Genomic DNA, 13,043 nt, shown 5'->3' on the forward strand with positions numbered 1-13,043 from the left:
GCGCCACCACGATGGTCTGCACAACATGTGCTGGTGCGTTTCAGGGGCAGGTTGAGTTTGGACTCGAATGAGGAAGGTCATAGCATACGGCACGCTTCGTCTCGGTCCAAATAGCGCCTCTGACGGGGCCACGACTCCCGTCTGCACATCGTCACCGCACTCGCGGCCGCAGAGAGGGCGACAGCGTCAAATCCCGATGAAGAAGCAAGCAGCATTGCACGACTTCGTACTCGACCGCAGCGGAGCTTCCGGCCATGGCAAGCTACACCTTTCCACCCCGGCTCGCGGAAGCCTCGACGACCCACGGCGATAACAGCAACAGCCCGCCGCAGCGCCTGCCCAATGGCTCGACACACCACGCAAGGGCGAGTTCAATGCACTTGTCCCCGCCGCAGCGGCCGGCAGAGGCGACGAGCGTGTACATGAATGGCAACGGCAGCTACGCGCACCTCAAATCGGCCAGCACGACCACGCTGTACACCCATGCCGAACGCTCAAACGAAGCTACGCCGCAAGCTTCGCCTGTCGACGAAAGCAGACGCCTGTCACCCCAGATCTCCGACATTCTGGCTCAGCAGCACAACCACCACCCGTTCGCTCCATTTGGCCACGATACACATTCCAACCACGACCACCACTCGCTCCACCCCGCGCACGCCCACTCCCACAGCGAGCCGCTGTCGCCCATGAAAAGGCCAACGAGGCCACGCGGCGAATCCGATCTGGGCAGACCTGCAGGCTCCCTCCACCCACAACTGCAAAAGGCATCGCCGTCATGGTTCTCGCTGCCAGAGGCTCTGACGAGCTTGCTGATACCCTTGCCGTACATGCTGGCGTCAGCAGCATATCATCCGGCTGGCTTTGTCGAAGATGGACTACCTCCGCTCTCCGCATACGAAAGACTACAAAAGTCAGTACTCGAGGACGGTGCTGCGGGACATAAGGAGCTACTGGTGAGGAGAGGCTGCGGGTTCGTGGAAGCATGTACGCTTACGAGTGGAACATTGCTATTGTTGGGCGTAGCAGCCAAGATAAGAGGTTCAGATCGAGTCCTGGACAGGCGGAAAGAGAAGGCAGAGGCAGCTTCGACGGAGGGACTCGTTACACCTGCATCGGCTCAGCGCATCCTGCGTCGAAGCTTAGCGATTGGTCTTCCTTTCTATGCGTCCATGCAAATCGGAGGCATGCGGACAGGCATCGCGCTGTTGATGACTGTGGCTTCTGGACTGACCAGTACGGACATGCTGCACAGGCCGACCTGGATCGATTGGCAACAAATTCTCAAGATGCGGAAAGCGTCGATAGCTGTCCTTCTTCTGGGCCTATTGTTGGATCTCAGCGGTGTCACTTTCAAGGCTGCACCCTCTGACATATTGCTTGGATACTTCGCATTGGCGTGCTCTATCTTCTTCATCCCGCCCCCTCTACCCTCTGCAGGCATATCCGCTTTCTCCTCGCAGCCAGCGAGCGCTGTCACGCCAACAACCCCACTGACCGGGCGGTCCTGGTCTTATACTGTTTCCTCTTCTATTGTATCATCTACAAACGAGATCAACTTGACAATCGCAGCGGGCGTGATCATGTCGATATTGACATTGCTTAGCTCGGGACTCCTTGCAGCATCGCCTTCGACAACTCCACTCGCGATCGTCTTTACCACGCTGTCTATCGCCTCCTCGGTAGTAGCAGTACTCGCAGGACGCCCTTCAGCACTTCGAACCCCGCGCATGGCAGGGCTTGGTATCAGCTGTTTCACTTTTGCGCTCTTCGCATTTCTTTTCTCACCTTCCCTCTGGCCAGGGACAATTTTGAATGGCGGTCTTTCAGCGCTTTCATATTTCAGCGTTTTGTACGATACGCAGCTGAGCACGGCTCATCAGCATCATCACGACCACGCTCACGATCATGCACATAAAACGCAAACGCATAACCAGACCGGGCAACCCGCATCTGGTCTCACGAAATATTTGTTACGAAATTGCGAGCCGGGCTCGCTGATGCACGGCATTTTGAGCGAGAAGGATTCACGCCGAATAGCGTATTTTACATGGTAAGTGCAGTCCAGCCTCCTTCTAATACGCCCGCTCTAACACAATTCCAGCCTCAATTTCGGCTTCATGATCGTGCAAGGGATCTATGGATACCTCAGTGGGTCACTTGGCTTGCTCAGTGACACTGTCCACATGTTCTTCGACTGCCTAGGCCTTGTGGTCGGTTTGGGTGCTGCAGTGGCTTCCAAATGGCCGACGAGCCCGGAGCGACCTTACGGCTGGGGCAAGCTTAACACTCTCGCCGGCTTCGGTAACGGTATCTTTCTAATGCTGGTCAGTGTGGAGTTCATTTGGGAAGCTATGGAGGGTATTGTGGAAGGCAAAGAGCTGCGCCATGTCCAGGAACTTCTGGTCGTGAGCACGCTGGGTTTTTTGGTGAACATGGTGGGTCTCTTTGCATTCGGGCATGCGCATCACGGACACGACCATGGCGGTCACTCGCACGGACATTCCCACGGACATTCTCACGATCATTCGCACGGCCATTCCCACGCTCAGTCGCACGACCACGGCCACTCACACGACCATTCGCACTCGCACGGACATTCACATCAGAATTCGGTACATAGCCACAAAGCGAACGACTCCTCGGGCACCAACGGAGACATCTCCGGATACTGCGACCACAAGCACGAGAAGAAAGAGGCAGCTCACTCGCACGATCATGGCGACGATGAACATAACGAAAACATGCACGGCATTTTCCTACACGTCGCAGCTGACGCCGGAGGCTCTCTCGCCGTTATCCTCAGTACAGCAATGACACTCTGGAAACCTTGGTATCTCTGGGATCCCCTTGCGACAATCATCATCGCTATTCTGATCTTCGCCGCTGCCGTCCCACTCGTCATCAGCTCCGGTCAGAAACTCCTCCTTGTCATCCCTGATACCCTCGAATATGAAATCAAAAACACATTACAAGAACTCGGCGAAATTCGCGGCGTGGTTGGATACGCTGTTCCGAGATTTTGGATCGACGATCGGGACGAGGATGGCGATGGAGGAGGACATCATCATGGCCATAGCCATAGTCACGCACATGGACATGATCATGGAGGTGGTGGAGGAGGATTGAAGAAGAAAAAGGTACAAGGTGTGATTCATGTCATTGCCAATCCGGCGGCGGATTTGGATGATGTGAGACATCGCGTTGATGAGTTTTTGAGGGAGAGGAGGATGGATGTTGTTATTCATGTGGAGAGGGAGGGTGAGGGGTCGTTGTGTTGGTGTGGTGGGGGTGCGGCGGGGACGGCGAGGAATAGTGGGAGTGGGTTCTGATGGGCTGATTGGGTGTGTTTTGAGTATGGTGGGTGCGATTAGACGAGTTCGGAGGGGGAATGGTAAGAGGTCTGGAAAGGAGGACGTTTTGCATGAGTGGAATGGGGCGCGTGTTTCTGAGCGTTCAAAGCGTTGCATTGTTGTTTTTGCTATGCTGGGTCGAGTGGGAATGATATGTATCTGTGATGGAAGAAATCTGTACTTGTATCAATCAGATATCTGTTCGTGTACGGAAACATGAAGATATAAGCATTGGATTTTGTTACGGGATTTGTGCAGGACTGGACCGTATCTAGACTGAAACTCTTCAAGGGTTCCATTCGACGGAATGCTTCCGTCGCGCAGCTCTCCTTCATCCCAAGTCTCGCGACAAGCAGATAGCAGGGTTTCGATTTTCTGTCGGTTCAATTCTTGGTCATGCTTCAATCATGCCTCTCTCCTGTACTCATACAGTCGGAAAATGTCTCTCCCTCTACCACTGCTTCCTATGCAACAACCCCTAAACAATTCGCTTTGACTCAAAGGGAATACTTCAACTCATCATTCATGAACCCTTGCTCTCCTGAGAATGCTTTCTTCCAGGATCATCTCAGTCGTAGGCATATGCGACATTCTCATACCAATCCATCGTATAATGACAAAGCCGATACGATCGTTTCGTCTCGTTTACTTCCCTCCTGTGAGAGCAAATTAGTCAGTCAACCTGTACTCACCCCAATTGCCCCAAAAAAGCGTCATCTGTACATACCTTGAATTCGGCCATATCCAAACTCCCATTCTCATCCTTATCCATCATCCTGAAAATCTTCTTCACCCTCTTCTCTGGCGTATCCTCATCCTCGGGCAACTTGACCATACTGCCGACCATTTTATATATCGCCTCGACAATGGCGAGCATTTCATCGTAGCTGATTTTGCCGTCGCCGTCGATATCGTATAATTGGAAGGCCCAGTCGAGTTTGTCTTCCATTTTGCCGCGCGAGGTGACGGAGAGGGCGCAGATGAATTCTTTGAAGTCGATGCTGCCGGATTTGTCGGCGTCGAAGACGTTGAAGACGTAGTCGGCGAAGGAGGAAGGGTCGCCAAAGGGGAAGAATTGTTTGTAAATTTTTTGGAATTCGGATTTGGTGAGCATGCCGGAGGGGCAGTCTTTTAGGAAGCCTGGTCACGGAGTCTCGTCAGTATGTGCGAAGGGGTATGGTTGGATTGTATGGTATACCTTTATACCATTGTTGCAATTCCTTCTTGTCAAAATGTGTGGCTTTTTGTAGGTCGACAAGCTCTTGCTGCGACAGTTTACTCTGACTGGTTTTGTGATGAACGGTTAGCTTGTCGAGTTCCATTTCCAAATGCGACACGCCTGTGCTCTTGGTGATCTGGTGCTCGAGGTCCTTTATGCCGATCCTGAGGGCACACTCCTGTTTGGCCTTGAACTGAGGGTAGGTCTGCGAGACGTAGCGCGGGATATGGTATGGACGTGGTCGGGCATGGTGGCTCGTTGCTATACTGCCTCTTCGCTCTTGCGACTGCGACGGTTCTTGTTCGGCGGTACTATCGGCTGACAGTGGTTCGTCTGGAACGATGTCGAAGACCGGGAGCTCAACCTTGGGAGTGTCGGCCATGGTGTTTGCGGTTCGAGGGTGGTATGTGCCTGTCGCACGACAGTTCGGTGGGTATGGCAGTTCCGGACCAAGTATCCAAGGCGAGCAGTTTTGTTCGCTGGCGGCGGAGCACGCGAACACAGCGCACAAGGAGCGAGCCGGGATGGCACTCCACTTGAGCATCGCCCATTCCAAGATTGATGCGCGGTTGTAACGTCATATCTTTGCACAGCCGGTGGCACGTGAAGGAAGTGGGCAGCGACCGACTCACCTCTTGCCCATGCTGGGCGACCTCCTCGTCTACGGCGCTGGAGAGGGCGAGGGCTGATGCGCGCGCTTGGCGTGGACTGGACAGGAATGAGGCGGGTGCGCGTGGGTTGCGGAGCGGCGAGGGTCGAGGCTGTGCGAGCGGTGCGAGACGCGGTGGCTGCGTGGTTGTACGGCGAGGGTAGTATATATCTTGGGCGGGCTGCGGCTGTGAATGTGGATGTTTGGTCAGCGTCAGCAGGGAGGAAGAGTCGAGTCGTCGTTCTAGACTGGCTGCCGATGAGATCAAAGAGCAGAGCAGGACCCCACCACGCACGCACGCACGCACGCACGCTCTGCAACTGCGGCGGCGTGGCTCAGCACGCGCGGGACTCAGCTCCGTGCCCTGTGCGTTTGCCCTCTTGAGCCGAACCGACGACGACGTGTTCGCTACGTGTGTGTCAATCGACGCGTTTCATCGACGATAGAGCTGTCTGCCAGAACTCTATCAGCATCTGGTGATGCTCGTGATGGCCCGCTGGCAAGAGTAGCACCGCGACAACCGACAGTCTGCACAGTCAAACAAGCATCCGACGGTTTCAGGGACAGAGCTTGTGCGTGACCTGACAAGTTTCAGCGGCTCCGAGTCAGCCAGACACGTGCACGACACTTTTCCACCCTCTCCAACATCACCTTCTAGAAGGCGGCGTCATGTCGAATCCCTACTTTGACCGCGTCATTTCGCCCATGAGCAGTGAGCCTGGCGGGTCTATTCTCTCTCCGCCCACGCCTTCCACGCCAACTGCAACTGCTGGCAACAAGTCCAATGCCCTGCAAAACAGGGTCACGAGTGTACTCTCAGCCTCCTATGCAGACCTCGAAATCAGAGATGCACTTAGCATCTTGGATGAGAGGGGCTTGCAGAACACCGCCGACACCCGACGAAATCTCCGCCTCGATGTGCAAGAGGAGCTAATTCAATGCAATGGAGAATTCATCCACGATTTTGGCAAGGTTGCCGAGCAGCTCAAGCGAATTGGGACTGCCATTGCAAATCTCAATGCCAGCTGTGTGGAAATGCGAAAGCACGTCACAGCCTCCAGCCGCGAGACTGGTCCGATGCTCGATGAAGCAAAGTCCATTCTGACAGAGAGACGTCAGGTCGAGACCAAACAGCAACTGCTCGATGCCTTCACGAAGCATTTCATCGTGTCAGATGCTGACCTTGCCACTTTGACCTCTACTGCGGAGCCGGTCAATGACGACTTCTTCCGAATTATGACCAGAGTCAAGAAGATTCACGAAGATTCGCAGGTTCTGCTTGGCTCCGAAAATGAGCGCTTAGGGCTCGAAATTCTGGAACAAAGCTCACGACAGCTCAATTCGACATATCAGAAGCTGTACAGATGGGTGCAGCGTGAGTTCAAGTCACTGGATCTGGAAAATCCGCAAATCAGCGCCGCCATTAGACGAGCACTACGAGTGCTGGCCGAGAGACCAACGCTGTTTCAAAATTGTCTGGACTTCTTCGCAGAAGCTCGAGAAAACATCTTGTCGAACAACTTCTATTCCGCTCTCACAGGCGCACCTGTCGATGCAGATCATCCAGTCCTTGGCAAGGCTATCGAGCTGTCGGCTCACGACCCCCTCCGATATGTCAGTGACATGCTAGCATGGGCACATTCGGCCACCGTGTCCGAAAGGGAGGCTCTCGAGGTGCTCTTCATCTCCGAAGGTGACGAAATCGCGAAGAGCATTCAAGCTGGCATTGAAAGCGAGCCATGGTCTCGCGCCGATGGCGAGGGTGCTGCATTGCCATTCGATGGTCGCAAAGCACTCAATGAATTGGTGGACCGAGATCTTGCTGGCGTTTTCCGACAGCTGAAGCAGCGAACTGAACAAGTTGTACAGAGCCACGAAGATGCAACGCTGGCCTACAAGATCTCGAATCTCGTGAACTTCTATGCGGGCATCTTCACGAACCTGCTTGGGGAGAGCTCAGCGCTGCTCGAAATTCTTCGTCCACTCTCAGACAGTGCGCTTCGAGCGTTCAGATCTACGATGCGCGACCATGTTGCAAACTTGCAAACAGACTTCGCTCTTTCTACAGACGACCTTGCGCCTGCTGACTTTTTGATCGATGCATTGGAGACACTCAAGGTCTTGATGAAGAGCTATGACACATCAGTAGCCAACGTGAGCCTTGCACAACGCATTCAAGGCTTCCAGCCAATTCTCCAGGAGGCCCTCGACCCGTTCTTGGCAGGCTGTGAGAACATCACGACGCGACTGCGGAAACCAAACAGCCACATCTTTGCCCTCAACTGTCTTCTTGCTACCAAGGAAGTCCTCGGCGCCTACTCCTTCGCGGATCAGTCGGAAGCGCTACAGCCCAAGATTGACGCCCATGAACAAGAGCTCACTCAATCCATGCACAGATGGTTCCTGAAACAATCCGGCCTCGAATTGCTCGCGGACAATATCACCTCGACAGACGACCTCGCTTCATCGTACAAAGATCCTGGCCAAATCATTTCTGTCGCGCAGCAACTCGACGCTTTCCTACCCACTGCTACTGAAGACGCAAGAGCATTTCTTGCACAGCTAGAGAACAAGACTCTGGCTCGGAGGATTATTGAGAATGCAGCAGAGATCTTCTGCGAAGATTTCCTGGAGATTGAAACATTGGTCGTACAGGCTGATGAGCTGAGGATGAAGCAGGTCAACGGAGACGTGGAAGAGGAGGTGTGGTTGCGAGAAGTCTTTCCCAGGACTGAGGACGAGATCAGAGTGTTGTTGAGTTGAGCACATACCCGGCTGGAGTGCTCCTCTGGAATTTTTGCATCAACGCACTCTCGTTCCCACGTCAGGACGGACAGGGTCATGATGCGCGACAAGAGAGACGATCGGGCTTCGATATGGCATTCGTGCTTGCTTGCCCTTCTCTTTCGGTGCCGATTTTGCAATCACGCGTCTACTGTCAACGTCAACATATGCACACGTGCGAAACACTCTTGGCACGCTGGAAAGAGCTCGGCGTACAAGTCCTCAATTCTCATCGCGTGAATTTGTTGTCTTCCTCAGTCACGTCTCATCATGAGTTACACTGATCACTCATCAGCTTACACCAAACCGCGTAACTTCTGACCTTTCCTGAACACAACACCATATTCATGCAACATCCTCAACACCATTGACCTAAAACGGTCGCTGCGTCCGTTCCTTCGGCTGGGATGCTCCACCATGCTATCCACTTTCTTGCAGGACTGCACAGGCTGAACTTCGGGGATGGCATGAAGGAGCTGAAGCTCTCCACATATTTTATCGGACTTTGCACTCGGTTTGCCGAGTTCCATGCCGTGAGCCAGTAACCTCTCAGACAAAGGTCCTTTTGGTATGCGGCTAAGGCTTCGCACGCGAGAGGATGCGCCTCCTGGAGGGCGATCACCAGCTGCGAGTGCATACTTATCGACTGCATAGGTAGCTGCTCCAATGTAAGGTGAACTTTGTTTGTCGGTGAACTGGAATCGACGCATGTCAGAATCGTTCGAGCGGTAGAGGGGACGTCAGACAGGTGTTTCGACAGTTCTGTACTTTGAGCCTCGCTTGACTGAGAAAAAGAAAAAGAGTAGCAGCAACGAACGACCACCTCAAGCTTTTACTCCCCAACAACCTCTTCAGCAACACCAACCAGGCCCTCAACAGCGAACATGGCTTTCTCATTCTCCCTGGAACTCCTGTCCTCTCCAACTGTCCTCGCCGCTCTTGTTCTCACCCTCTACCTCATCTACGCGCATATCATATCTCCCTCCAAACTGTCTCACATTCCGGGCCCATGGTACACTTCTCACAGCACGCTTCCCCTCCTCTACTGGATCACCTCCGGCTCCGCCTGGTCCAAATACGGCCACCTCTGCCAAGAGTACAATTCAGATCTCATCCGCATCGCGCCCGGCCACCTCATCACAGGCTCCGTCAAAACATGGAAGAAAATCTACTCTTCCTCCTCCTCTTCCTCGACAAAAGGTTCTTCGCCCGGCTACCCCCGCTCCGACTGGTTCAACGCCATGCGTTTCGTCCCCAACCAAGACAACACCCTCTCAATGCGCTCCGAAAAATCCCACTCCGACCTCCGAATGAAACTAGCAGCAGGCTACGGTGGCAAAGAAGTCCCCGACCTGGAATCCAAAATCGACGAACAAGTGCTCTCACTCATCTCCCTAATCAACAGAAAATACATATCAAATTTGAAAGAAGGAATTTATAAGCCGATGGATTTTGCGAGGAAGAGCCATTTTTTCACTCTTGATGTGATTTCTTCTCTCGCGTTTGGAGAGAGTTTTGGGGATTTGAGGGATGATAATGATAATCATGGATATCTTGAACAGATGGAACAGGGGATTACGTTAATCAATATCATGGCTGTTTTGCCCAAACTCTACTTATTTCTTGAGAAGAGTAAGATTTTGGCACTGGTGGGACCGAGCGAGAGGGATGATTTGGGATTAGGAAAAGCGTATCGGCTTGCGAAGGAGTTGGTCGGGAGGAGGTTTCGGAATGGTGATGAGACGCCGAGTGAAGATCGGAAAGATATGATGGGATCTTTTTTTCGACATGGGATGAAGAGGAGTCAGGTGGAGAGTGAGGTTGTTTTGCAGATTTTGGCGGGGAGTGATACGACTGCTACGGCTGTGAGGAGTGTTTTGTTGAATGTGGTGAGTTGTGAGAGAGTTTATAGGAGGTTGATGAAAGAAATTGGAGAAAAGATGGAGGGGGTTGGGGAAGAGGAGGTTATTAGGGATTCGACTGCGCGAGGGATGAAGTATCTTCAGGCTTGTATTAAGGAAGGATTGAGAATTGCGCCGCCTGTTAGTGGGTTGTTCTCGCATGAGGTTCCGGCTGGAGGAGATGAAGTTGACGGATATTTCGTGCCTGGGGGTACAAGAATTGGGTAAGCAATGCTTCCCTCATACACACATGCTCCTCCCGTATGGCTAACGACATATCCCAGCTGGTCCACCTACGCCATGACACGCAACCCATCACTTTTCGGTCCAGATGAGCACTGCTTCCGTCCCGAACGCTGGCTTCTACACGAAGACGGTGGCGACTGCGAAAGCGCCGCCAAGCTCCGCGAGATGGATCAGAATAACGAAGTCATTTTCGGCTATGGACGATTCAAATGTCTTGGTCAGCCTGTCGCTCTGATGGAATTGAACAAGATTTTCGTGGAGTTGTTGCAACGCTTCGATTTTCAAATCTGTGATCCGAAGAAACCGTACGAAGTCGATTTCCAAATTGGTGTTTGGACGCAGATTGGATTGTGGATGACTGTTACGAGGAGGGAGGAGCGGGTTTGAGAAATCATTAGTAGGATATGGAGAGTCGACGGTAGGCTGCGTGGATATCAGGCGTCTGCAGTCTCAAACACATCGAACGGCAGAGGAAGAGAGATATGAGCCTCTAGAGTTGAAGTCGACTTTGCTCTGGTGATGGCCAGCCCATCTATTTGGGCGGCTCGGATGTCTGGCACGAAACTGCTCCGAGTGCCAAGCTTCGGCCCCTGAGGCACCAATTGCTTCCGTGACTTCACCTGGTGTTGAAGCTAGCAGATCTGTCTAAATTTATCACTCAACCCTAAGCTTTTAGTCACGAATTCAACGTCGTTCCATATTGAGTAAGTGCACACTCATCTCTCGAGCTCGTATAGAGAATGTTCACGAGCGATTCCTAAGAATTAGCTACGCGACCAGCGGTTGCGTTTCTTTCAGGTTCGCAAAAACAGTGTTGACGATGTCTATGTAGTTCTTAGTTACTGATAAACGGAGGTTTGCAGCGAGGAGCTTTTTAAACACACTTGCTTCGGCAGCAATACATCATCAGAGCTCGGAAGTACGACCAACGATGGAAGCTCCATCGGCGATAGCACACCCAGGCTTGGTTATACGCACACAAGCTATGTGGCAAGACGATTCATTACGGCAAGAATATGTACATGCCCTCTCCTCGACTGTTGTCCGTACACTGTACACCAGGGGCTCTTCTCCCATCGATTCCACCAATACCTCAAACGTACTCGTAGCACAAAAGCTCATTCCGAATATCCATAACATCCTCCGCTGTCACATCCTCCAGCAACCCAAACAGGCTAATACCATGCTCCAAAGTCGTCGTCGTCGCCGCCGTCCCATTTCCTTGATCTGCACCATCCTGCCTCTTCAAACTGTGCTTCCGAGCATGCGCCTCATGTCTCTTACGCACTCGAGCAGGAATTTCACCATCCGGCATCCACCCCTCAGGAACCGGCGCAGGCCGATTAGGATCCTTGACCGTCGGACCACCAATCGCATACAATCTCTTCTCCAAATCCACAACCTGCCAATCCCACCAAAGCTTATCCACGAACGCATGATGAACATAGAACATCGGATCTCCGGGACTCGAGATGGGGTTTAACATTTATCACGCATTGAGATACGTCAGCAAAGCAACTCATCATAAACCACTCCCATCAAAAACAAAAGTAGAGATCGGAAAGAACTTACCTCTCCTCCAACACCACTATGCCCCGCCGAATGCGGATAAAACTCAATCCTCTCCCAAGCCTCCTCAAAACTCGTCGAATTCCTCACAAAGTCAAGAAAGACCTTCGAAGCAGCTTGACTCGCAACATCATCGATCGCGCGCTCCAAACAGTGCACGGAATTATTCTTCCCGGGTCCGATGACGAGTGTATAGTTCTTGAACGGTCCGTCACTAATGCAGCCTGGTTCTCTTCCACCAAACCCAAACTCCGCATCAAAAATACTCGAATTCGCAAAATGTGATGCATCGCGTTCTTCGTCCCATTAAGGTTGTGCGCCGGTGTAATTACATTTGTTGCGAAGGAGAGATTCGTGTGCATGGGTCATGTAGCGGTGATAGGGGAGGAAAGCGCCGACTTCGTGGATGAAATCGGATTGGAGTTGGTGTTGTTCTTGGAGGGCTTGGAAGAGGGTTTTGGCGATGGGGAAGCGGGATAGTTGGTCTTTGGTTTGGAGAGAGGGGAGGGTGGAAAGGGGTGTGTTGAGGAGGCAGACTTCGGCGTCGAGGTAGGATTTTTTTTCGTCATTGGAGAGGGTGTGCCTGAGAACAGGTCGGCTCGTTAGCTTGGCCGCGATGCGGTTCTTTGAGATGTGACATGGTCACTCACCATGCTTTCCTTTGAATCAACTTCTCGCAACGAGGATGCTTAGCCTCAAGAGCAGTACAAGATGATTCTGCACTCTGCGCATTGACAGCGAGCAGCTGTCCGCACGCGGCGAACAGAATTCCAGAGCCCCTCATAGTTGCAGAAGCTGCTTGTCTATGCTAGCATAGAGAAAGATAGCAACCAAACTTCTTCTTGTACCAGCGCGTCCATAGCGTCGATCAATTTCCCTTCTCTGTCACCTCTACTCCGTATCGCGAAACATGCCAACAGCGTAGCGCCCGAAGCTGTTCCACTTTATGCTTAATTTGACCTTTCAGTAGCGTATTATATGGTCTCGCGACTAGACTATGGTGGGCGAGAGAGCACACAGCCACTGTCGATCTATTCTCGTTTCCGCTGCCGTACAATTCGAGGTTAGGTGAAGGCGCAGCAAGCATTGTATTCGTAAAATTTCGAATCCAGAAGCGTGTTGCCAAGAGGTCGATCTTGAAGAGGAGAGCTACATATAGAAACAGTAGTGGAGGCAAGGAGACTCATCAAGTTACGGACGGGAGAATCGGATGCAGTAAGTTGAGTTGGTGGACCAAGCTCAGCTGTGCCCTAGGGTTGCGCGTATTGGGTTACCCACACGTCCTTTGAGTTTGGCGTTCAATTCAGCAAGAGGAGACGATGAAG

The 13,043-nt window shown here is 52.5% G+C and overlaps 6 protein-coding genes across 6 annotated transcripts; 3 read left to right on the plus strand and 3 right to left on the minus strand.

The window, feature by feature from the left end:
• Window positions 1-254: 254 nt before the first annotated feature.
• RHO25_011537 (uncharacterized protein) lies at window positions 255-3,329 on the plus strand (the record flags this gene model as incomplete). Its single annotated transcript, XM_023602955.2, has 2 exons — window positions 255-2,050; window positions 2,102-3,329. The coding sequence occupies 2 exons, from the start codon at window positions 255-257 to the stop codon at window positions 3,327-3,329; spliced, it is 3,024 nt and encodes a 1,007-aa protein (XP_023454598.1).
• A 614-nt stretch (window positions 3,330-3,943) lies between these two features.
• On the minus strand, window positions 3,944-4,951 carry NCS1 (Neuronal calcium sensor 1; the record flags this gene model as incomplete). Its single annotated transcript, XM_023602956.2, has 3 exons — window positions 3,944-4,006; window positions 4,078-4,490; window positions 4,549-4,951. The coding sequence occupies 3 exons, from the start codon at window positions 4,949-4,951 to the stop codon at window positions 3,944-3,946; spliced, it is 879 nt and encodes a 292-aa protein (XP_023454600.1).
• A 936-nt stretch (window positions 4,952-5,887) lies between these two features.
• RHO25_011539 (uncharacterized protein) lies at window positions 5,888-7,981 on the plus strand (the record flags this gene model as incomplete). Its single annotated transcript, XM_023602958.2, has 1 exon — window positions 5,888-7,981. The coding sequence occupies one exon, from the start codon at window positions 5,888-5,890 to the stop codon at window positions 7,979-7,981; it is 2,094 nt and encodes a 697-aa protein (XP_023454601.1).
• Window positions 7,982-8,886: 905 nt separating this feature from the next.
• RHO25_011540 (uncharacterized protein) lies at window positions 8,887-10,536 on the plus strand (the record flags this gene model as incomplete). The annotated part of the gene is made up of 2 exons (XM_023602959.2): window positions 8,887-10,127; window positions 10,188-10,536. 2 exons carry the CDS (start codon window positions 8,887-8,889, stop codon window positions 10,534-10,536), a joined length of 1,590 nt encoding a protein of 529 aa, XP_023454602.1.
• Window positions 10,537-11,242: 706 nt separating this feature from the next.
• On the minus strand, window positions 11,243-11,602 carry RHO25_011541 (uncharacterized protein; the record flags this gene model as incomplete). Its single annotated transcript, XM_065603426.1, has 1 exon — window positions 11,243-11,602. One exon carries the CDS (start codon window positions 11,600-11,602, stop codon window positions 11,243-11,245), a length of 360 nt encoding a protein of 119 aa, XP_065459498.1.
• A 422-nt stretch (window positions 11,603-12,024) lies between these two features.
• RHO25_011542 (uncharacterized protein) lies at window positions 12,025-12,502 on the minus strand (the record flags this gene model as incomplete). The annotated part of the gene is made up of 2 exons (XM_065603427.1): window positions 12,025-12,301; window positions 12,369-12,502. The coding sequence occupies 2 exons, from the start codon at window positions 12,500-12,502 to the stop codon at window positions 12,025-12,027; spliced, it is 411 nt and encodes a 136-aa protein (XP_065459499.1).
• Window positions 12,503-13,043: the final 541 nt, after the last annotated feature.

The sequence above is a fragment of the Cercospora beticola genome, chromosome 8 (assembly GCF_033473495.1).
Source record: "Cercospora beticola chromosome 8, complete sequence".
Classification (NCBI taxonomy): Eukaryota; Fungi; Ascomycota; class Dothideomycetes; order Mycosphaerellales; family Mycosphaerellaceae; genus Cercospora; species Cercospora beticola.